This window comes from Trichoderma reesei (assembly GCF_000167675.1).
Source record: "Trichoderma reesei QM6a unplaced genomic scaffold TRIREscaffold_38, whole genome shotgun sequence".
NCBI classification, from domain to species: domain Eukaryota; kingdom Fungi; phylum Ascomycota; class Sordariomycetes; order Hypocreales; family Hypocreaceae; genus Trichoderma; species Trichoderma reesei.
Window position 1 is genome coordinate 87,820 of NW_006711185.1, and position 23,557 is coordinate 111,376.

At 50.9% G+C, this 23,557-nt stretch overlaps 8 protein-coding genes across 8 annotated transcripts; 5 read left to right on the top strand and 3 right to left on the bottom strand.

Annotated features, from left to right (window-relative positions):
* Nucleotides 1–217: 217 nt before the first annotated feature.
* On the top strand, nucleotides 218–1,945 carry TRIREDRAFT_112390 (uncharacterized protein; the record flags this gene model as incomplete). The annotated part of the gene is made up of 1 exon (XM_006969682.1): nucleotides 218–1,945. The coding sequence occupies one exon, from the start codon at nucleotides 218–220 to the stop codon at nucleotides 1,943–1,945; it is 1,728 nt and encodes a 575-aa protein (XP_006969744.1).
* Nucleotides 1,946–4,507: 2,562 nt separating this feature from the next.
* On the top strand, nucleotides 4,508–5,235 carry TRIREDRAFT_112392 (glycoside hydrolase family 18). The gene is made up of 2 exons (XM_006969683.1): nucleotides 4,508–4,776; nucleotides 4,842–5,235. The coding sequence occupies exons 1-2, from the start codon at nucleotides 4,550–4,552 to the stop codon at nucleotides 5,071–5,073; spliced, it is 459 nt and encodes a 152-aa protein (XP_006969745.1). The 5' UTR covers nucleotides 4,508–4,549; the 3' UTR covers nucleotides 5,074–5,235.
* A 250-nt stretch (nucleotides 5,236–5,485) lies between these two features.
* On the bottom strand, nucleotides 5,486–6,156 carry TRIREDRAFT_124198 (uncharacterized protein). Its single transcript, XM_006969696.1, has one exon. The coding sequence runs from the start codon at nucleotides 6,080–6,082 to the stop codon at nucleotides 5,699–5,701; it is 384 nt and encodes a 127-aa protein (XP_006969758.1). The 5' UTR covers nucleotides 6,083–6,156; the 3' UTR covers nucleotides 5,486–5,698.
* A 3,826-nt stretch (nucleotides 6,157–9,982) lies between these two features.
* Nucleotides 9,983–11,765, top strand: TRIREDRAFT_70631 (uncharacterized protein; the record flags this gene model as incomplete). The annotated part of the gene is made up of 2 exons (XM_006969684.1): nucleotides 9,983–10,784; nucleotides 10,882–11,765. 2 exons carry the CDS (start codon nucleotides 9,983–9,985, stop codon nucleotides 11,763–11,765), a joined length of 1,686 nt encoding a protein of 561 aa, XP_006969746.1.
* Nucleotides 11,766–14,084: 2,319 nt separating this feature from the next.
* TRIREDRAFT_32212 (uncharacterized protein) lies at nucleotides 14,085–14,893 on the bottom strand (the record flags this gene model as incomplete). The annotated part of the gene is made up of 4 exons (XM_006969668.1): nucleotides 14,085–14,248; nucleotides 14,307–14,534; nucleotides 14,592–14,711; nucleotides 14,773–14,893. Coding segments are annotated over 4 exons (633 nt in total), but the record flags the coding sequence as incomplete, so codon positions are not given.
* Nucleotides 14,894–15,865: 972 nt separating this feature from the next.
* Nucleotides 15,866–16,667, top strand: TRIREDRAFT_112396 (uncharacterized protein; the record flags this gene model as incomplete). Its single annotated transcript, XM_006969685.1, has 2 exons — nucleotides 15,866–15,979; nucleotides 16,038–16,667. 2 exons carry the CDS (start codon nucleotides 15,866–15,868, stop codon nucleotides 16,665–16,667), a joined length of 744 nt encoding a protein of 247 aa, XP_006969747.1.
* A 2,547-nt stretch (nucleotides 16,668–19,214) lies between these two features.
* Nucleotides 19,215–21,077, top strand: TRIREDRAFT_6005 (uncharacterized protein; the record flags this gene model as incomplete). The annotated part of the gene is made up of 7 exons (XM_006969666.1): nucleotides 19,215–19,325; nucleotides 19,387–19,479; nucleotides 19,538–19,585; nucleotides 19,652–19,845; nucleotides 19,905–20,069; nucleotides 20,126–20,311; nucleotides 20,366–21,077. 7 exons carry the CDS (start codon nucleotides 19,215–19,217, stop codon nucleotides 21,075–21,077), a joined length of 1,509 nt encoding a protein of 502 aa, XP_006969728.1.
* A 1,018-nt stretch (nucleotides 21,078–22,095) lies between these two features.
* On the bottom strand, nucleotides 22,096–23,019 carry TRIREDRAFT_112398 (uncharacterized protein; the record flags this gene model as incomplete). Its single annotated transcript, XM_006969697.1, has 2 exons — nucleotides 22,096–22,753; nucleotides 22,805–23,019. 2 exons carry the CDS (start codon nucleotides 23,017–23,019, stop codon nucleotides 22,096–22,098), a joined length of 873 nt encoding a protein of 290 aa, XP_006969759.1.
* Nucleotides 23,020–23,557: the final 538 nt, after the last annotated feature.

A 23,557-nucleotide genomic window follows, 5' to 3' on the forward strand; every position in this document is an offset into this window, starting at 1 on the left:
CCGGGGGGCTCGACCATTCTGGGCGAACCAAAGGCAGTAGCCTACAGTGCCTATTCGAACCAGAGGGATCCATGAGGCTAATGCTCGTTCGCCTTTTTTTCTTATAAATAGAGAGACCCTGCGTCGCATTGACACTGATGATACACCCATCTCTCCACGGCACAATGCCCCATCATCCTTTGAACCAGACACAGCCGTCCAAGGGTTCGCAGACAACATGAACACAGAGCCACGCTACCATGCGTCGACCCGCGACTTCGCGGTGCCTCCGCCGTCCAAGGGCCACGCCGTCGCCCAATGGCTGGAGGAGAGCGATGATGTGGTCGACGAATATCATATGCCCATGCAGAGGGACTCGAGGGGATCCCTCCCCCGTCGGCCGCCATCCAGAGATCAGGCCCAAAGCATTCGACGCGAGTCGGTAAATTCGCAACGCAAATCATCCAACGCCTCATCCAACTACTACCAGCCCGGATACAGCCTCTATCCCGCTCCATCCAAGCCCCTACCGGCTCTGCCCACACCCAAGTCAGCCACTCACCGCGTGCCCTCCCGCGATTCCTCAGACAGATCATCCATCAGCACTCATCGCTCCTCTCAAATCTCCGCGACCACATCCACGCCTGATGCCACCACTGTCAGCTTCTCACCGCCCCCTCGCCGCAGCAGGGTTCCTACCAATTTCTACAAGCCTCCGGATCCATCTGAAATGCTCCCTCCGCCGCGCAAATCGTCCCGGCCCGCTGAGGTCGTCTTCTGGAAGCTTCTCCAATCGGACGACAAAAAGAATGGCCCCGTTCATTATCTAGACATGTCATCCAGCCTCGCCACCATGGCGACCAAGCATGGAAACAACATCATCAAGGTCTGGTCCACGGCGGGAGGCACCGTTCAGCAAGTCATCAAGTTTTCCTCCTACACCGCCGCGCAGTCCCGCTCCCGCGAGTATCTCATTCGCAGCCACGCCATTCTTTCAGAGCCGACAAATCTCATTGCCATTGCCACTCGCTTTGGCAGATACATTGAGATCTGGAACTGGGCCAAGAAGAAGTGTTTGCAGACGATTGACGATGCTGATCGGTGGACCTCGGCCCAGATAGAGTCCTACGACGGCGCTCTCAGCTCTCTAGCCATCTACGCTGGCGAGAAGGGGCTGATTGACATTTACAGGGCGACGCCTGAGAAGAAGCCCTTTGTCAAGTCGCGTACCATTGACCTCAACAAGGTCGATCTGCCATTCGTGCCCCAGTACCCAGAGCTTGCTCTCTCCAAGACAAGCCCTCTGCTGGCCCTTGCAGCTGGACCCCGCCCCCCACGTCAAGGCCACCCGCCGCCCGAGAAAGAGACGCTTCTCGTCGCGTGGGATACCACCGAGGGCGGCTCGAACAAGCCGTACCGTGTGGCCAGGCCATGGCAACACAAAGAGCTGGACACGGCCATCCCCTGCGACATGGTCACCTACGGAAGCGCCGTCGTATCCATCTGGATCCCTGCGACTTTCCGCGCCGTGCCCGCTACCAATGGCGGATCGGGCTACAACCTCACCCCCGTCACAGTCCCGTACCGTTACGTCCTGGTCTGGGATCTTGCTGCCAACTCGACCCGAACATTTGGCATCCCCAATACCACATCCTGCCTGTCTCCTGATTGCCGGTTTGTGGCCTACTGCCACGCAACTGGAGCCAACATTGGCGCCCGCGGCAGCATCGTCATTTTAGATGTCATGACGGGCAAGGAGGTCTGGAGCTGGCCCGACCCAGAGGCCCTGGCCATTGACTACACTCCTCGTCCGGGCTTTGAACAGTTTGACGATCTATCCCGCGTGTCGGAGCTCTCTTTCTCTGCCGACGGGAAATTCTTGAATGTGGGTGATCTGGACGGTCACATCGGCATGTACGAAGTGCGTGAATCTACCGGAGACCGACTACAACTCCACATGATTTAGCACGTTGATTTCGAACGGGTTGCGGCATACTCTTTTTTTTTTCTCTTTCTTTTCTCGTTGTTATGATGTTATGCTTAATTGCAATGTATTATCGCTATGCTTGGACGACCGAAGGTTAGGGTATAACCGATTACAATAATTCAGATACCACGGGTTCACTGGCTGTTACGCACTTGATTACCGAAAAATTCCACGTTGTCCTGTGTCCTCCCTATTACTTGTGTTTCTTTCGTGTACAAATGTTCTCTTTGTGGTTGACAAGCCGCTTCTGCGGTTGTGAGATCCAGCTCCACAGTTACCAGAATGATCAAGATGACGTTGCCACCCCACGATGTCTGATCGATAACTTTAAATGCAAAGCGCCCTTTTATCGTCGACTTTACTCAGCATGGCCTCCCTTGGTCTTGGGAGAGCTTTCCTGGGGTAGCCCTTGGCGCACGTTGCAACTCGATGCATAGAAACAATAAATGGGCGATCCAATCGTGATTCTTTCTCGGGGAAGGGGAAGCGGAAGGGGAAGCGGAAGGGGGTCAAATCGAATGAGAGGAATGGGTGAGGCCACGTGTGAAGCCGGGGTTCAGGAAAGTTCAAGGGTCCACTGGGGCTTCGGGGCTAGATCCGATGTTTTGGGTGAGGTGGTTTTACAGGTGGAGATGGTGATGATTTTTTTTTTTTTGTTTTTGTTTTCTAGGGTAGTGCCGGGGGTCATCACAGGCGGAGTTTGGAGTCTCACTTCAAAGGGGGAGAGATATAATTGAGCCGCTGAGCCTGGAGTGGTCTTGGGGGGTATCTGGGGGGCTTCATAGATGCAGTTGATGTTTTGACCTGGTGACTGGCGGTAGAACCACATTTGTCGCTTCAACAACATCAGTCCTTGTACGGATACAAGCCCAAGTAGGCTCATGATACATACGATTATGCCCACCCCGTGCAAGTCATCGCCCACTAGATATGACTTCAACTCACGAGACTTTCACTCGAGTTCCATTTCATTGCTATATGAAGTCACAGACAAGGGAACTATCAAAATTATTGGTGTGATGGGAGTGTTTCTGAATTCCGTTCTCTCAAGGCATTGGAGTATCGACCTTGAAGATCATCGGGCGTACATGGCCCGGGGCAGCGGAATAATCGGGATCTCGCCAGTCTACCCTCTGCCATTTGTGGCACCTTACAGCTGTGTTTTTGGAGATGTGTGATGCTAGTTACGGATGGCGATGGAGCAATTGCCTTGCCGGTCAAAGTGCCTTGATCGAGTCTCAAGCGGATATCACCCTACTGTCCTTTTGTCCATCTCCTCGCAATGCTGATAATCCGGGAATGACTAATTATGTTGTGCACCCTCAATTCACATGGGATCTTTTAGGCATTATGTTGGAGAGCCACAGAGCAGTGTTGTTAAGCAGCGAGGCGTTGTTGTTTGATCCTAAGCTAGGCGTGAATGATAGCATGAAGTTCTACTTTTAACTCAACCTTTGCAACATGCTATATATGTACAGAATCCGGCTAATGTCTCTGCATTCAGGCAATAAAGGCCCCCTTAAAAGTCGTCATCCGGTCAAGATGCCCTAGTCCGTCAATGATGAAGAGTGTGGACTTGGTATAGACTCAAGGCGCTTCTTCGGCATGGCAAGAGTCCGAGGTTGAGGGCTAGGGAGAGAAATCTTCTTAAGCTTAACGCGAGAGCTGCCTGGATCCTGAGTACCTTACTCTATGGGACCAACATGCAACGAGAAAAAGGATGAAGATGAGGAATCGTTTCTCCATCTACCTAAGGCCGTTATGATACGGGTGCACTTGGTTGTCAGAATTTCATCGAGCTCGTTTGATGGCACGGGTTTCTCTGAGCTCGAGTACGACATCGCTTGTTGAGAGTTTAACTTTACACGAATAGAGCTTGGAACAAAGAAAGCCAAATATTTCAGAGGTGTTGTCTCATTGAATATGACGTTAATATCCTTTCTCTGAATATACCCAAAACACCCTGAGGTTGTCCTCTATAGCTATACTGGCTAAACACAGCATTGAGTAAGAGACCAATCCCCATGCATATCGACATGAAGACCCCGCAGATTGAGTGCATAACCTTGACCATATGCCTAACCGTGGTCCTATAATGTGAGAAAACGTCTTGATGTTGAAGCATCTCATACGGGCGCCTGTAAGAATGTCGTTCCGCAGCTCCGAAAATAGACAATGCAATCAGCAGGCTAAATCGTATACTTAGCCGGCTGCACCCCAGATCCGCTTGACGACAGTGGAACAGTATTAGCGGGATGCATCGCTTCCCAATACCTCGAGAATAGTCGTTTTCAGATGGGTGGGTGTTAATCATGTTCGGCACTTGTGTGCCGAAGACCATGCGTCTGCTGTCTTTAGGCAAAACTCCAAGAGAAGAATGCTTGGGCTTCTCTTTCAACGTCAGTCAATGTGTTGATGCCTCACAACCATCCGTTGGCGCGATTACTATATAAGCTCAAGCTATTCTATTCTAGATTTCAGGCTCTGGGTCAATAATACAATCTCGACAAACCTCGACTTGAAGTACTTCACGATGGTTAGCTTCTCCTCTCTTGTCGTTGCCTTGGTTGGTATCGCCAGCTCATGGGCCCTTTGGAGGAATCCATCAACGCAAACATAACTGAACGCGGACCCAACAACTTTGTTCTGGGAGGACACAATGCTGTCCGTCGTGCGGCCATAAACTACAACCAAGACTACACCACCGGCGGAGATGTTGTTTACACGCACTCGAACACCGGCTTTGCAGTCAACTGGTCTTATCCCAATGACTTTGTCGTGGGCGTGGGCTGGAACCCTGGTGGATCTGCGTAGGAGACCATTTGCTTCTCCCCCCCTTTGCATCATTGTATACTGATATGTTCGATGTTTGTAGTCCCATCAATTTCAGCGGCAACTTTGGCGTCGGCAGTGGCGTCGGCCTGCTCTCTGTCTACGGCTGGAGCACTAACCCCCTTGTCGAGTACTATGTCGTGGAAGACAACTTTGGCTTTTCCTCTGGCGGCACGGTGAAGGGCAGCGTCACCAGCGACGGATCGAGCTACACGATCTGGGAGAACACGCGCGTGAACGAGCCTTCCATCGTCGGCACGGCGACGTTCAACTAGTACATTTCGATCCGGAACTCCAAGAGATCGAGTGGCACGGTGACTGTTGCGAATCACTTCAATGCCTGGAAGTCGCTGGGGATGAACCTGGGGACTATGAATTACCAAGTTATCGCTGTGGAGGGATGGGGAGGGCAAGGCGGCGTGCAGCAAACTGTGTCTAATTAGGACCTTGAGCTGGCTCTAAGAATTGCAATGCGATGTTGCCTTTGACTCGGATTTCGAGTATTGAATACCCATGGTGTTGCATTTGAATGTTTGTATGTGACCGACAAGAATTACCCGTTAAGCTATATTCCCGTTACTTCGGTTTTGGCATATGGGCTCCAACAGATGGAGCGTAGTCAGATGCGAAATAGAAATCAAGCTGCTCATCAATCTTGCACTATGCGGCACAGGGAACTGTACAACTCTCAAGAATAAGGAATGTCTGTATATTGCTGGCACATCTTCACATTCTACCGAGATGCATAAGTAAGCAGTTACTGTATAGGCCATTTGTGCTAGGCCAGGTCGCGGTTCCTCCATACAAAGATATCAATCAACCAAACTTATAACCCCCTGATATCCTTCACGTCTCATCAAGTTCTCCACCAGATTAGAACTACCCGGCTTGAAGATAAGCTTAAGAGTGCTTCTTGCAGCTGATTGTGAAGCGGTTCTGCCAGTCCACGGGCTTCTGAGAAAAGGTCTGAAAGTCGCGGGTAGGGTTGGTAATGTCGGCAACCTTGGTAGTGAAGTCCCTCAGGACGATGCACTCCACGTTCTGGAAGTCGGCGGTGAAGAACAGGCTGGTGACGAAGAGGGTGCCGTCCTTCTCCAGGTTGGTGTGTCCGTAGGCCTGTCCAAGATTCACGGGACGGCCATCAAGGGGGATACGGGCGTTGCCGTTTGCTCCAGTCTGGTCATTGGCAAACTGGACTTGGACGGTGCCAACGTCGCGAGTGCTGGGAGCGGCAGAGGCCGTCAAAGCAAAGAGGGAGAGGGCGGAGGCGACGGAGAAGCGCATTTTGGCGAAGGTGAGGGTTTTGGAATTGACTTTAGGTTGAAAGATGTGAAATGGGTTGCTTTTATGGTGCTTGGGTGCTTGTTGTACTGTTGTCAGTTTAGTGAAAGAATGATTGAAAGCTGAGACGAAGAGCCGTTTATATAGATCGCTTCATCACATGAATATCTATTATTGTTCAAAGTAAACACTATAAATATATTGACTTTTGTCCATTGTCATAATGGTGTAACCCAGCACTATACTACCTATACCAGATGTCGGAAGTTTTCTCTTTTGGTGTTATTATTATAGCTACATAGGTAGGTTCGTACTCCTTCCGGCATGCTTGTAAGTGCTATAAGCTGAGTCTGGGCTGACTCCATCTCCAAACGTCTCGCATCCTTCAATCCTCGAGCTAGCTGTGGCTTTGGACGCCACGGCGTTCGCTTACCCCATAAACGTCATTTTCCCGACGCTTCCAAGCTCACCTTTACCAGGCTGAACGTGTTCATCCGGGGGCGGTGCGGATGTCGTCAGGATGTCATTTTAGTCCCGGAGACCCGACATCCCGGCGTCCCGCCCCGTCCACGCGGTATCCAGCATCACATGCAGCTTTATCCCGTATCCTCACGAGAGCTTCGAATTATATACGATATGGTAATTTCTCCTTGACAGCAACTCTCGAAGCTGCGTGAGACTCACTGGGTAATCTTCTCTCCCAAGTTACCATGAACATCCCGTCAACGGACGATGTCAAGCTAGTGGAACGGCTGAGAAGATGACGTCGAGCTAGAGAGAGCATCTTTTCCATCATCCAATTCCGTAAGCAGCTATTCCAGCAAACCAAATTTAGTTGGCTTATTCACTAGCAGCCTCAAGAGCTGTCAGCTGCGAGCAAAGTCAGCCGCACGCTCCGAGTCTGAGCCTCGAAACTGCTTCGTTAGGGCATGTTGTGCGACGTTCTAGCGCCAGAATACGAGAATGGCATTCGAGATGGGCTGTCTGAATTCACAAATGGCTTCAAAAACTTGCATTGATATTGACTTGGCCAATCCTTTCATCCTAGAGGAATCGTCACCGAAAGCCCAGAACATTGTCAGCCATGTCTTGGCCGTTGGAATGAGGCTTTGCCTACCTACCCTCACATGATGTTTGTGATCCTCTGGAACGCTTTCAATGTGTGTCCTGCCTTTGCACTCTACGGGTTATATTTTGGAAAAAGTTTGTTCATCGTACTGTGCGTTTGGTATTTGACAGCTCAGGTTTTGGCTGCCAGAGGTGGCGTGCCCGACCTTTCGATTCGGCTGTGGAGGGTGGAATGCAACGTTGGTCAGAGGCTTAACGGTCAAGTCGATCAGGCAATTTCCATTGGATATGCAGAACATATGGCTTCGGCCAAGGATCCCAGATGTAAGCCATCGGAGCATTGGGTTTCCATGTGTAAGATGAGCAAATCAAGTTTTTCCAAGGGCATCACCTGAGGCCGTCCGATTAGGTTATGTAGCTCCATATGGGTGGTCTACCAATATACTTTGGAAAGCTTTGAGTACTGCTTCAGCTCCTCTGAGCTGTGTGAGCATACACCATGCTTCGTAGTTGTCAAGTATCGATTTATCAAGTAACGGAAAATCAGATGAAATGGGTCGGATAGACTTGGTTATTCATGGCCATTGTGTTGATTGATACATATTCCGTATCCTATAATAGAAGTACATGGAGCATGTTGCGTGATGAGGATGAAAAGCTACCGTCTCAAGGCCAGAGGGTGTAGAGGCAGACCAGCGAAGGATAGGCCGTGGTTTCCCCCTGTGAGAATTCATCCAGAACACCGACAAGAGTCCTCGCTCTGCTCCTAGCTATTGTAACAATAAGACCTTGACCTCCTATGGCACAATGGACCTACTTACAACAAACGCCCCTCCGCCTCTTCAAGATAATCAGTTGTGAGCTGTCAACTCTATAGCTTTATCTGATTGCATCTCGAAAAGAAGACACAGAAGTGGTATGTACGCCACCTCTTGATCTAAGTCAGCTCTATCTCCATCTCAATCGTGGAATGGTCTATCTGTGTGGCAGATACAGCCACCGCTGCTGCGCTTACAACGCCTGTCCCGACCTTGAGAAGGCACAAATCCGAACTAGCGACGGACAAGGCATTTGAGGGTGTAAAGCGAGAGCGCAGTGATCAGTCCCGAGGCACTAGCTGTACGGTTGAGCCCGTCGAGTAAAGCATCAGAGTCGTGACTGACCTCGGGGTTGTTATGCGGTGTCCTACGACTCATTTGACTGAGAGTTTCATCAAGGCTGTTCATAGTTCGTGGAAATCTCCAGTAGTCACTAGGGATGGACTTAGGCTCGGTGAGGAGAGCCAAAGCTGCCAGAAAGGCGAGGATAGCGAGCTAAGAAGCATGAAGTTTGCTCTCCCGGCACCGGAGATGGAACAATGGCTGAGGAGTGAGCGATGGCGCCAGTATGGTTGTATGGTTGGGCACCCTCGGAAGTAGAAGCATAGTCTTTAGTGATGGCTGAATTATGATAGTTGCATAATATGACATCTTGGCATATTGGTCTGATGGTCTTTTTAATAGCCACCCGGTCTGGTACTTTGAGAGAGTGTTGTGAAGCGGACGCGACCAACGTCTCTTGCGAACCATTCTGATCTCGTACAATTGCTAGAAGAAGAATAAAGGCTGGTTAAACATCTTTTTGTTTAGCTATTTCTCAGATAATGGAAAACCCGCTTGTGCGATGTGGTCCCAACCTCTAGATTGCGCCTGTCGTCGCACAATCTACACTCTTATAGCTCTTCTAGAACTGCATACCTGCCTTCGCATGCCAGCAGTCCCTCGCTTGTTACGTTACCTACGCCCACAACTGGATAACCTCTGCTGCTTGATCTAGAAAAGTATGGAACCCCCAGAAGCCATGACGACTCTTGCCTTCTCAAAGCCTTCGGCACTCGAGGTCTGTTGGGAGGATGCATCTGCTCGGATCACAGCTGCTATTCACATGTGTAAGCGGCTTTGAGGTAGTCATTGTCAATTGCCAAAACCTGTTCTTAACCGCTGAATCTAAGAAGTTGGGAAACTGAATTCGTGACCAAGTCTCTGAATGTTATATTATGGCTGCTCTGGGTATGAGTCCCGGAGTGGCGACGTTGTGACTGGGCGTTTCATCGTTCTCTCACTGAGGAAATGTTGAAGACGGAACATATTCTGTTGTGAATGTCAAAGCCTGTGAGTCTGGAAGACTGCTCGAATGTTCTTCAATTGGTCGACGGAGGTGTGTTGCGTTACACTAGTTGATCCGTGGAGCATTCAGGCGTTCAACCGACATCTGCAGACACGGCCGAGATCCGCGAACCACTACCACGTGGGTAGAAGGAGGTATTTCCGCTGTAATACCTACCCATGGTCTGGATCCTCGGGCCGGAATCTCACCACCCAAACACTTGACACATAGAGAATAGACAAACTAGCAGGCCTCAATAAAGCACATTTGACCTGTCGATCCGAACATTCTTGCAGCCTCAGAGGTGTGGATGTGAATGCAGAAAGGCCGGGACGCCTCCGGGGGAGAATCCGGGGAGTTCCAGTTTAGGTCGCGAGGCTAAAGCTGACCAGCATGGGGTCAAGGTGTGGGGAGCACATCGTCCGGGGGGGAATCCGGGGCAGTCCGGGGAGACTTTGGCCGGCGGCTTCATCTTCATGTTCCTGGATACCAATCCGACAATGCGGAGATGAACATTTGGTATCTTGGAGATGGGTGTGTAGCTCATGTAACTCCCCGGAAGCAAGTGTCTTTCTGCAAGCATCGTGGCTATATAAGAGCCGCTGTTTGTCGACGGCTTACACGGTATCTGCAAGGGCACTTGAGGCCGGTGATAGGATGCTTTGACACATCCCTAGTTATAAGCCAAAGATGTCTGGACACTGGTCGATAGGCGTGTGCGCCTTGGCTCTCCTTCTCCTGAGCAGCCTGTCTCCTGCAAGTGCCGCAGCCGTCCACCACCAGAACGCCCCCTCGGCTCACACTGTGAATGGGACTTATACTGGTCTCAGTCTCGAGTCCTTTAACCAAGAGGCCTTTTATGGCATACCCTTTGCAATACCTCCATTAGGAGATCTAAGGCTGCGCTACCCAGTGCCGTACAACCAGTCATGGAGGGGCTCCCGTAATGCCACTGTTCGATCCGACTCGTGCCCCGGCTTCGACAAACCCTTTGCCCAGGGCTTCGCCGACGGCCTCACAATGAGCGAGAACTGCCTCACCCTTGACATAGTAAGGCCTGCCAATGTCAAGCCAGGAGACAACCTCCCCGTCTTCTTCTGGATATACGGCGGTGGTTTCAAGGCAGGCGGGTCAGCCGACCCGCGCTACAACACGTCCTTCATGGTGCGCAACTCGATGGAGATGAAGAAGCCCATCATTGCCGTTGTGCCCAACTATCGCACAGGGGCTTTTGGCCTGCTAGCCTCCAAAGAGGTCGCGGCAGCGGGCGTAGGCAACATTGCCCTCTTCGACCAGCGGCTGGCAATGGAGTGGGTGTCTGAGAACATCCGCGCGTTCGGCGGTGATCCCACCAAGGTCACTATTGCTGGTGAGAGCGCGGGAGGCTCCTCGGCTGGATACCATCTGGTGGCTTTTGGGGGGAAGAATAATGGCCTCTTCAGGAGTGCCATTTTGGAAAGCTCGAGCTTGCTTGGTGCTACGAGTGAGTCTTGTCTGGCTGGCGTGTACACATGTGAGGGAGATGTTGATGATTCGCTGACTACTGACGCAAGTGAATACCGTCGAGACGCTGAATCTGACATACCAAGGGTGGTACGACAACATCACGACAACGGTCGGCTGCAACACCGCCGCAGACTCCCTGGCCTGCCTCCGCACCGTTCCTTACCTCAAGTTCTTTAACGCCATCAACGGCTTCCAGTTCAAGCCGTACATTGACGGGAGATTTGTAACGCAACCTCCATCAATCTCCATCGCAAAAGGTCAGATTGCGGATGTCGCCCTCATTATGGGATCCAATACGGACGAGGGCACAGCCGAATTCTTCACACCTAGAGGAACCCTCAATAACGATAGCGACATTGCGTCTCTCGTGGCTCATCTCGCCAATGGCCTCAGTGACGAGATTGTCTCCAACGTCCTCCGCCTCTATCCCGATGATCCCATCCAGGGCTGTCCCTTTGGCACCGGCCCCGAGCGTTTCGCAGACCAGGGCGTCCAGTACAAGCGCGGCGCTGCAATCACTGGCGATCTGAACATCCACGCCGGTCGTCGTGCCTATGCCGTGAGCCATAGCCAGCGCAGCAAGCACCCGATTTACACGTACCGCTTCGACCAGGCGCCGTGGGACATGAAAGAGGTCGACGTCACCACCACCGCGCCTGTGTTTGTCACGCACTACAGTGAGATTGTCCATGTATTCGACAATCCGGATAAGAATGTCAACTGGATTGGGCCGTATCCGATTCTGTCGGAGTTGGCCAACTACGTGTCCCGCTCTTGGGTGTCGTTCATTCACGACCAGACCCCGAATAATCACGGTCTTCAGAATAAGCCGGTCTGGCCAAGATATGATGCCTCAAAGCCGCAAAATATCGTCTTCAGGGCTGGTGCTAGCTGGATCGAAAAGGATGACTGGCGAAAGGAGCAGTTGGCATACTGGAGCACCATCTGGTCGGAGGTGATGACATAGGTAGTCGTCGTGTATCGTACCATGTCGGATCTGATAACTCTCCTCTTGAGTGAAAATTTGATGGAAGCAGTGCCCAAGCCGGCCAGAGAAAATATATCGAAAGAGGGGACAAAAAGACCTGTGTTGCAGTGTTTTACCATGAACCACATTTATAAGTCACTTTAGCACTAACCCAAGCACATACGACCACAGGTAGCGGAATATTCGGGGTCTCGTCTGCTCCCCCATAGACAAGCCACTAACCGGCAGATTAGTAGTCAAGTGGGTGACCATTGGCGAACACCGGCTGTTGTATGTTTTTGACGATTCATTTTTATTTATTTTTTTACTCTTCTTGGTTTGCTGTTTTTACAATCTTTTCCTTGGTCGTCTTATCAAAATGCTTCTCTACTTGGCAGCGTCTATGGACCAACAATGTCTTGTGCATCATCCATCCTCCGGGCCTCAATCCAGGCAATGGCCTCTTCCCGATTGCGGCAAACATGAGGCTGCCCTCTTTCCTTGTCGTCCGGCGTTGACATGGACCCTTCTAATGTCATATCGAGATTGCATAGAATGCTGTTTCGAAGGTATTCGAAACAATGAGCCGCATGCCTCGGGTTATCTTCCTCACTAGGCCCATTCAGTATCAACTGGTGATAACTATCCACGCTGTAGTACAACTGAAGACCCATCGGGCATTGTTAGCCTGTGCAACGATATCCAGTCGTCATTGTTGGTGGTAGCTTCGACTTACACAGTGCAGCGCATGCGTCCACGATGCCTCGAATAACGGGCCGGAACGAATTGGGTCGTCAGTGATGGGGTTCCCGAGTAGAGGGTGATTCATGTAGTCGGGGATAAGAACACTCCCGCTTCCCACTGCAGACAGCCACTGTTAGTATTCCCTTTGGTAGGATTGAGGGCATGGTATAGGTTGCGTACGTGGCATCAACATGTCCCAATTCCTCCGGATCTCCATTCGGTTATCGTTCGACGTCATGTTGGGAATAAACTTATCCTCTTCAGGCTTGAGAAATGTGTATGTATGTGAAACTGTCCAACAGTTAGTTGGGAGGAAATAGATGATCAAAGCGTGATAAGCAGAACTCACGCGTCTTGTACAGGCCATTAATATCACCACCCGTCTCGACAAATTGGCCGCCTGCGGCTACACCGATCAGGTTGTTGGTGGGATTCGTGCTGCCACTTTGCTTCAGGCAGAGCAATAGGATCATGATTGTCTGCAAGCCAACAACCGTCCCCCATCGAAGCCAGGTCCAGAAGTTGGAGGACATCTTGGCTCTTTTCGGCCACCGATGTGCAAAGGAAGGTGCTGATACATCTGCATCATCTCTTAGAGACAGGAAAGCCGTCTTGTCGAAAAGTTCACCAGTTGATGAGGTCTTGGTGGTATCCGACGCATTGTCTTCTAAGTCAACATCTTGGCCCTCTTGAGACTGGTCGTTCCGTTGGAGCCGGAAGTATTTTCCGGCGAGGGCCATCTCACACCGAAAAAAGCAATGCAAGTTTATATGAATGATTCGAAGTTTCAGAAGAAATGGTAGCACAAGAAAGATAGAAAAAAATAAAAAAAAAGAGCAGATTGTTGTCTCTCTGTACCAGCAGGAGATGGATGGTCAGGACCTCAACGATATGGTGGGAAATGGAGAAGGCAACCGCCCACTTAACAGATGAGTTCCCAAGAGTTCAGCGGTGGCCACCTCTTATCCGATACCGCGGAAACTTTTGCTATTCTCAAGCGATTGTCATGCGAAGCGACGGCAGTGGTCAAACCAGCAAGCCATGCGACTAGGTAGTGTTTGGGCCGCTTGGCGAAACAGGAGTCAGTAAACTGCTGGTACTCGTAGTGTCTCAGGGCTGCCGAAGCTCGCCGATTGTCTCTACTTCGGCCTTTACAACACACAAACTATCTGCCCGTAGAAACAGGAGAGTTGTCCTACTACGCACACGTCGCCTACTCAGCTACATGTGAGGTCCGTATCGTTTCAAGCCGGCAATAGCAAGGGGCTAACGTGATGATTCAAAACGCATCTCAAGTTCTCAACATGGAGTTGGACTCGGCGCCTACAATGGCGGCTAGTGTGGACATCCATACCTCATCAGCACTCATACAGCACCAATCTTACAGGGATACACACTACCTAGATAGTGGACCTCTATGCAACAGAGGCCCGGGAATCAGTATACAAGATTTCGGCTTCACAATGATGGTCACAGTCATGAAATAGGCACTTCAGAACGAGATCTGCATATCGCTCGCTATAAGCGCAACCAAAACTACATGACCTATTCCTGCAACACCTCCATATTTCCAACTGAGTGGTCCAGCGCCCACTGGCGCACTCCCTCGAAATCTCGGCACACATGCTTCGAATTCAGCTGAGGCCAGGCAAGCGGGTCGTCTGGAATCATGTAGAAAGTGAAGAGACCAATGTCCGCATTACACTGAAGATTCAGACGAAGGACTTCGATGCAATGATCTATCCATGTGAGCCCAAATCGTCAACTGCTGAGACCGGTTATGGATGATGCGCTTACCTGTGTGTGCTTGAAGGACCTCTGGGCCATGGCTAAACTCTCCACCAAGGGGTTCGTAATACTCCTTGTAAGTAACCCGTCGCAAAAGATTCAGGCAGTGCAGATGGTGAAAGACTTCCATGCCAACTCTATATCCTTCCTCTCCAGTGGTTGGATGGTTGACCTTGAGGGAAGTTTCCGGCATATCCAGCTTCGAGATGTCGGATTTTGGTATCCATTGGTCACCCACTTTCATCGTGTTTGTTAGACCCGGCAATCTCTCCTAAATATCGGTCGCAGACTCACTATCGTAGGAAATCTCCCTCCAGACTCTATCAACCTCGGGTCCAGCGCCAACAAAGGGATTGCCCTTTGATGTGATGTTATATCTGACTTGCTTATATTGCACAGAGGTGTCGGCGGGTGCTGCATACCTATCCTGTTAGCCATCTCGATTTTTTTGCGCGAGCAAGCATGCGCCACTTACACCAGGCTGAAACCTGTCGAACAAGATGCAGTGTTGATGACCGCAATATCAATGTGCTAACGAGCATTCCGCATGAAGTAAGAAGTAAGGCTGCGTGGACAAGCCAGAGCCATTTTGACCTGATCCATCCAGACGCTGATTCACGGATGGAAGCCTTCAAGAAGAGTTCCGAGTCGCGGGATAGATAGTCTAAATCATCAATCGCTCGCAGCGTCGAGGTAGAATCGGACGATAGACGGCTGGGGTGCTCGCCGGGTAAAGACACTTCCACGGGTCGATATTGGAAAGCCATGATGGTACAGATAACAACAAGATGAATGGAGTTGTATGCAATTGCAGTTCAAGAGAAGTTGCTTTGTGTATGATTTAAAAAAAACTCGAAGCTTGTTTTGCCAATTGGGGGAAGATTATGAAGAGAGTGGGTGGTAGGCTACATGTAGGAGAGGCCTGGGCGAAACAGACGTGAGCGGTTGCCGAGGTCATAAGAAGGAGCATCAACTTGATCGCGTTGTTTTTCGGGCAACCAACCATGGTTTCGAACCTTTCAACAATGAATATACCGATTTTCGAACCGCTGGCTGGGGTCTCAGCCATGGTTTGTTGCCGTCTGGAACCACAACCGTTTCATCGCTTGTTGTGATGCAAGTCTGTAACTTCCTAGCAGCCGCCGATTGAGCCCGATCGATAACTGGGGTATTGCCATCCGATACCGCTACAGCCTAGAACACCATGGAGCCTCAAGACGAGTCTGATCGTCGGTTTCAATTGGCGCTCGCTTATTGTTCTGCAAAAAGAGAGGCTGGATTTCCTGTTCTACCAAACTTCTGAGGATAGTTCTGTTGCAGAGCGATTCGCCTGTTCTGAATCTTGGCCCACAATCCGGGCGTTCTGCAGACTCCAAAGTCTTATAAAAACGGCTCGATAGTTCACGTTCTTCCTGGTTTTCCACTTCATTCCTCATCTCATCCTCCATCTCCTCTTCTTTTTCTTTTCTCACACACCAGACTGCTGGCCAGTCTCTTCAATTCTTTCCTTGTCTTTTGTTCCATCCACAAGTCTTCTCTCACGACACCAAACGTTCAACTCTTTCACCATGCGTCCTTCTTCAATTACCAATGCCGTCGTTCTTGGCCTCCTTGGCTTGGCCCCCATCGCTTCCGGCCTCTCAACGCCTGCTGGGTCGACAGACGTGGAGCGTCGATACGTCGTAGGTGACTCTAATCAAGAATACTTTACGAAGTGCGTCAACTGACCAGTTGAATCAGGGTTCCCCTGCAGCCCTAGCTTCCAAGTTTGTACGCTCCATCATCACGGGCCTCGAAGCTCGCCACCACACCGAGGCCCAGATCGCCGCAAAGGAGGCTGCTGCCGCCAAAAAGGGCGGAAAGAAGCACCAAGCCCGCGAGGCTGATGTGATTCCTCCGGACGACGAGTTTGGCTCATGGGCTGACAAGCGCGCACCCCATCATACCGAGGCACAAATTGCAGCCAAGGAGGCTGCCGCTGCCAAGAAGGGCGGCAAGAAGCATCAAGCTCGCCATCACACCGAGGCCCAGATTGCGGCAAAGGAGGCCGCTGCTGCTAAGAAAGGTGGAAAGAAACACCAAGTCCGCGAGGCCGATGTGGTTCCTCCAGATGACGAGTTCGGTTCATGGGCTGACAAGCGTGCACCTCATCATACCGAAGCTCAGATCGCTGCGAAGGAGGCTGCTGCTGCTAAGAAGGGGGGAAAGAAGCATCAGGCTCGCGAGGCTGATGTGGTGCCTCCGGATGATGAGTTTGGGTCATGGGCTGACAAGCGTGCACCCCATCATACTGAGGCGCAGATTGCAGCCAAGGAGGCTGCTGCTGCTAAGAAGACCGGGGCCAAGAAGACCAAGGGCAATTCTAACTGAGTCTCAAGCGAATTGCCGACTGCTGGCTAGCTCCAAGCATCTTCAAATATGGACATGGCAGAGGATGAGGGCAACTGGATGGATGGGTAGAGAGATGGATGACCATGGCTGAATTAGCTGTTAGTCTGTATTCTTTCATAGCCAATTCTGGATTCAGCCTTTGCATCAACTGATATGTTGAGATGCTATCGGATCGAAACTGTTGTGCTTCATCAGCGGACGGCTACTTTCACTAATGTCCGTCATCGTGTGCCCCAGATTCAGACATACCTTTTTGTTTCGCTTATACTCAAATGACATTTGCGGTATATGTTGGTGATAGGCAAGTGGCATCGATCATGATGAGACAGTGGACGAATCTTCTATCATGACCATGTTATCACACTCGTCTACATCTAGATACCACAGCTACATCACACCTGGCATCCAGAGTATCACTCACTTATAGAACATGATAATCAACGCACACCAACGCACATTTATAGTTGATGCTTGGTTCACAAGAAAGAGTTTCAGGACGGCCATTCTCACTAGGCCTTCAGTCCTAGAGACGTAACATCTCTCTTTGAATTCAACATGATTTATGGCATGGCTATATGTTGAGTTCGTCGATGAGTCTAAGTAATTCTCTTCTATAGATCCTCCCGTTGAATACACTGCAAGGAGCATGACACAAGCCAGAAAAGTTCAAGGGGCTGGCTGAGTGAAGAACAGGGGAAAGAGTTTCGTCTCTGGGGTGCTCCCAACTTTGCAGGGATGCTGCTCGCCTGCATCTGCTATAGGCTGATTGGGCCCATGACTAAGCACATACGACCATAGGTAGTGGAGAACTCGGGGTCCCGTCTGCTCCCCCATAGATAAGCCACTAACCGGCAGATTAGTAGTTGGGTGGGTGACCACCAGCGAACACCGGCTGTTGTATGTTTTTTGTTTTATTTTTGCACCTTCTTTTTTCTTCTTCCTATTCCTTTTTACTTCTTCTGTGTCAGATTCTATTCCTTTTGAATTGTTTGAGTATTCACATAGACTTCTGAATAATCATCTGTAAATCGAGCTGTTACGAGGCACTTTCTTCCTATTGCTCTTAAGTGGTCGGGTGTATATAATAGAGCCAGGAGACTTGGATTACAGGGTGGACGACGCTTAAAGCTGCACATCTGACGCCTAGACGTGATAAAGTGCTGACTCCGAACTGCTGGGTCAATCATCAGGCGTCGGTTGGCTCAGTCTGGTGGTAGAACCGAGACAGTAGGGTAATTGGTGCTTGCAGATCTGTCAGCTCTCTCTGTATAATTTGTGTTCGGACCTCTGAACTTGGGTGAGCGCACCCTCTGTACCTATACCTTGTTGACAGATTACCTGGGTACGTAATTGATCTCACGACTGCAATCCGGCCTGGTCAAACCATACATGTATGATTTTCTATCTCTCACATAACGGTAAACTTCTATCTTTGTATGTTTGTTTCCTTTGGCGCCGTTAGTTTAGAAGTGGGTAGCGGCAACACCATGGCTCCAGATATTCACGCCATAGTTAGTTCGTCTTGTCGCGTACGATCAACTGCATAGAAGACAAGCCACGATTTTATGCCACCAGGACACATGGAAGGAAACCAGTCCGCTCAACCGTCTTTATAAGGCTAATATCTGCCGTGCCTTTACATGCAGTTCCCGAGCCCGTCTAACCCAAAAGTGTGGCATCCCCTTGCCGCGGCCCAATCGCAAGCCTCGCCGCTCGATTCCTCACAATGCAGACATCTAACGCCATCGCGAGGGCCCCGGTTTAGTCTCACACAGCGTTATCGTCAAACCCCCCCAAGAAAGCGGGATTATCGTGGGGACTCATCTTCATATAGCGGAGCCTTAAGGAATCGCTTCCTATCAGGTATTAGAATATGATAATCATCTCTGTCCGTATGTGTGCATCAAGGTTGGGCTGATGATAAAGAGACTCCTATTCCGATATGGATATCCCATGCATGCAACCTTGAGCAAGGTCCTGGCTAGACTACTCTGCATCTACACAAGCATCGTCGTCACGCAACTCGCCATCCAGCCAACAGGGCCAATGGCAGCTCCCGCAGTCCGTGACAAAGCCGTTGATCCCAGCAATGATGTGATTGCTCTCAGCCATCGCGACACCCCGAGCATCGCAATCTTCTGCAAAACGACGTAGCTGCAGAGAATTCAACCACACTTTCCAGAACCTCGGCCTATCTGCAGCCTCTGATGGTGTAATAGATGCCCCGACAATGCGGTACCGCGTGCCGGCTCGTCGCCAATATATAAGGTCCAAACGCCCGCTGCTTTGGGGGCAGACCGGGAACTCGAATCTAGGGCTTCTGTGATACGACGTCAAGCTCAGCAGCAAGTTGATCTCGCCGCGATGTCGCACAGCGTGGTGCCAGCGCCACAGGATAGCAAGGAAGATATCCCCGACGAGAAAGCCGTCTTCACGTCCCAGGAGTCGTCGGTAACAGGCGAAGTTCAGGAACGTAAAGATGAGGCGTTTGGGTCAACAAAGGACCATCCTTTTGCGGACCCGGCCATGGCTGCGCACTGGCGTGGCGTGTATGAGAAGGCCAACTATGAAAACCGGCACAGGTTCGATCCGGAGTTTACGTGGACGGCAGAGGAGGAGAGGAGACTGGTTAGAAAGGTATGCTCCTGCTGCATGATGTCTAAATGTCTCGTCATATTTGGATGCTAACATTCCAAAGATTGACCTCAGAATCATGCTGTGGGCTTGGATCATGTTTTGCGCTCTCGACCTTCATCGACGAAACATCAACCGTGCCATCTCAGACAACATGGTAGGCCAAATAAACAATAGCCACTCAGATATCAAGAGCTTCGACTAACGCACTCCAGCTTCCAGAGGTTGGCATGAACACGAATGATTTCAACTACGGACAAACGGTGAGACACCCATTGTTTCTATTCTACGAAACTGTAATCGGCCATACTAACTTGCGCTCCATCCAGATCTTCCTCGTTACTTTTCTCGCAGCCGAGCTGCCCAGCGGTCTGATAAGCAAGCGAGTCGGTGCCGACGTCTGGATCCCATTCATCATGATGAGCTGGTCCCTCATTGCGGGCAGCCAAGCATTCATCCACAATAGATCAGCCTTTTTTGCTATCAAGGCTCTTCTTGGCCTCTTCATGGGCGGCTTCATTCCGTACGTACTCCCTATTACTGTGCAACATTGGAAGAATGCAAATAGCTAACACAGTGCAGCGATATTGTGCTTTGGCTCACCTACTTTTACAAGTCGAACGAACTTCCCGTCAGGTTGGCCTGGTTCTGGACTGCTTTGAGTACCGTCAACATTGTCGGCTCCCTGATTGCCTCTGGCGTTCTCCAGATGAGAGGTATTGCGGGCTGGGGCGGCTGGCGATGGCTGTAAGCGATCCAAATCTCGATCTATGGTAGTAATTTCTCTCTAACATCTGATTCAGATTTCTCATTGAAGGCATCCTGACACTCATCATTGGCACGTTCTCATGGGTCCTCATGCCACCCGGACCGTGCCAAACGCGAAACTGGTTCCGCGGCAAAGACGGATGGTTCACTGAGCGTGAGGAGTCCATCATGGTCAATCGGCTCTTGCGCGATGATCCCAGCAAAGGAGACATGAACAATCGGTAAGTACTTCACAGAGTACCAACTACGAGGGCTACAGACTTACAGTGCCACAGACAAGCCGTCGGCCCCGTCCTCCTCCTAAAAGTCCTCAAAGACTGGGAGCAGTGGCCGCTCTACCTCCTCGGCCTCCTCGTCTACATCCCGCCCAGCCCACCGAGCACATATCTGTCGTACATTCTCCGCAACATTGGCTTTTCCGTCTTCAAGGCCAATCTGCTGACAATCCCGTCCCAATTCCTCTTCGCAGTTAACCTCGTCATCATATCGTGGGTCTCGGAGCGTTTCAAGGAACGCGCAATCATCTCGTCCATTTCCAACATCTGGATCTTCCCCTGGCTCGTCGCTCTGGTGACACTTGACGCAGATTCGTCCCCATGGATACGATACGCTCTTTTGACGGGCCTGCTCAGTTATCCATACTGCCACGCCATCGTCGTCAGCTGGAACGCAAAGAACAGCAACGCCGTCCGGACGAGAGCCGTCAGCGCTGCCCTGTACAACATGTTTGTGCAGAGCGGCAACATCATCTCGTCCAACATCTACCGTGACGACGACCAGCCTCTGTACAGACGAGGCAACAAGATTCTGCTGGCCATCAACTGCTTCAACATTGTTCTCTTTTATGCGGTCAAGGTGTTTTATATCTGGCGGAACAAGGTCAGGGAGAGGAAGTGGAATGCCATGACGAAGGAGGAGCAAGAGGACTATTCCCTCAACACCACGGATGAGGGCATGAAGCGTCTGGACTTTAGATTTGTGCATTAGACGTATGTTGGGTACCTAGTAGGTAGATAGTCGTTTTCAAGGCCTAATGTTCGAGATAGTGGGCTCTTCCAAGAACTCCAGCATCATGGAGTGCCTTGATCACCCCTCCTCCGGAGGTTCCATGGTCTTACTGGGTGTGCTCTTGTTCACCAAATGAGAGAGTATCTAGCAGCAAAGGTAACGTAGCTTCTGAGTACATGTATGATGATCTGCTGCTACGGTTGGACGCTGAGTCGCCTCGATAAGCAGAGGCGTCAGAGGATCGTGAAGAAATCAAATTTCTTCTTCGATGGCACCGCGGACCGCAAGGCAAGAACTGTCACAGTAACAGCGTCATCGCCATGGTCTGGGCTGTGGAAGCTGTGGCCTCGGCATAACCCACAGAGGTCACCTCTCATGACATGCATCTAACACCAGCATTTTGCGTATGATGGTCGGAGCACCTTCATAGAGGTGACTAGGTGATGCTGCTTTCAACACATCACGTGATTGGTCTGGTGGTCTAGTGGTATGATTCTCGCTTAGGGAAAACCCAAAGTTGATTCTGCGAGAGGTCCCGGGTTCAATCCCCGGCCAGACCCTTCTTTTTTCCTGCTCATCTCGACGTTCTCTCTTTTTTTTTCTGCCTCTCAACTGACGGTCGCGGCTTCATCAGCTGCTTACCGTCCGGCAGACAGACATCAACATCTCCTCATTGGTCTGGTGGTCTAGTGGTATGATTCTCGCTTAGGGACAACCCTACAGCTTGTTTGCGAGAGGTCCCGGGTTCAATCCCCGGCCAGACCCTATCGGTTTCTCTACGTTGCCTTTCTTTTTGGAGCCTGGAGGCTATGAGACTTGTAATAAGTATCCTTCTTTTTTGGACGAATTGATTGATTTATTATGACTTCGCTACATCACGGACCATTAAAAGATTCCAGGTAAAGCGGACATCCGATCCTCCTCGCCTCCAACTGAAGCCGCCGAATGTGTACGAGAGGCTCATGAAGCCATCACGACTGTGTGTCGAGGAACCCTCCTACTTAGTCTGCCCGTTGCCTGTCATCAGAGCAACCCATTTCGGATCACTTGGATCCAAACCCGCGCCCAGGCCGCGTCGACAGGTAAACCTCACTCTCATGAAATACCCCTTCCGAACGTCTATCGTGCACTCTACGTCTACATCGCAGATGCCACAAGCGGTCCTATGAATATAAGGGCCAGATCGATCATCCCACCTCTCCATTGGATGTGATTCACATCGGGGCGGTCTGGCGGTCACCCATGCCTGCACCTCTTGATTTCCATTCTTCTCCCCAAATGTCGGCTCAGAGACGCTGATGCTCTGGTGGGGGCATGCGATGTAGTGCTCCAGCGAGCCTCTGTGTATCTGGCTTGTGACTCGAGATCTCTGTTCAAAGCTGCCTTTGTGAAAGTAGATGCGGGAGAACCAGTCGAACCGGGCAAGCGTATCGGTGAGAATGTACCCTTTGCTGCACAGCTCTGGCACGATGACCGGGACGTTCGGAGAGTTGACCTGGCGACGGGCCCTGGCCAGCTTGTCGAATGAAACATGGTCGCTCACAGACCAATGCAATGGCAAGAGAGGGCGCGCGGGGTCGAGGCAGGACGAGGGCAGGACGCTGACTGGGGTTTCGTCGTGCAGCTCTTCGCCATGCGCCTCTTCGCATAACGTACTCGAGTCGAGCCATGACTGGACGGGATTACTATGACGAGTAGCAGTATACCGTCTCGGTGAGCGTGATGGAAGCACCGGCAACGTATCATGTTCGGTGGGACAGGCGCATGGTGCCCTGTATTTCGACTTGAGGTCAGCGACCGCCTCCTTGGAGGTCGTGTCTGACAGCGGTTCCTCCACAGGCTTTTCTGTCTGAGTTGCAGAAGTCTTGGAACGGCTCTTCAGCAGCCATTTTATGGCAAAGTATCCTCCGACGGCGCCCATGGTGCTTGAAAAGCTGCAGATTCAATGTAGTAGAAAATAGATGCGGTGTATCCGAATTGAGAATGAGGTGTACTAGAGCGGGATAACGAATCGTAGCTGAACAATGAGAGCGACTTGTTCTGAAGAACGATCAGGTTGATGAGGTTGAAATCTGACAAGCAGGATCTCCGCGAATGTGGGAGGGCAGCGCTTCATATAAGGCGGCCCTCTGTTGGTTGGCTTGTGGAATGGGCGTCTTCATCCGCTTAGTGAAGGTCTCCTGCGGACAAGCCACGCATGGCTCATATGAAAGAACCACTGACGGTAGAAAGTGCAGAGTTTAAAGCCTGTTTGCCAAACTTACTGGGTAGTGTACGTATCGTATCCGAGATGAGGCTTATCAGACCTACCTACCTTAACCTACCTTATGAACGCCTAGGTGAGTTAACGCTTTCCGGTCAACCAGGCTAGCCACGTCTGATAGCCTTGACTTGATGATTTTGTAATGCCTCCGTTACTGTTTCAGGAGCGAGGCGTACGAGTTCAGGGCCGAACTCAT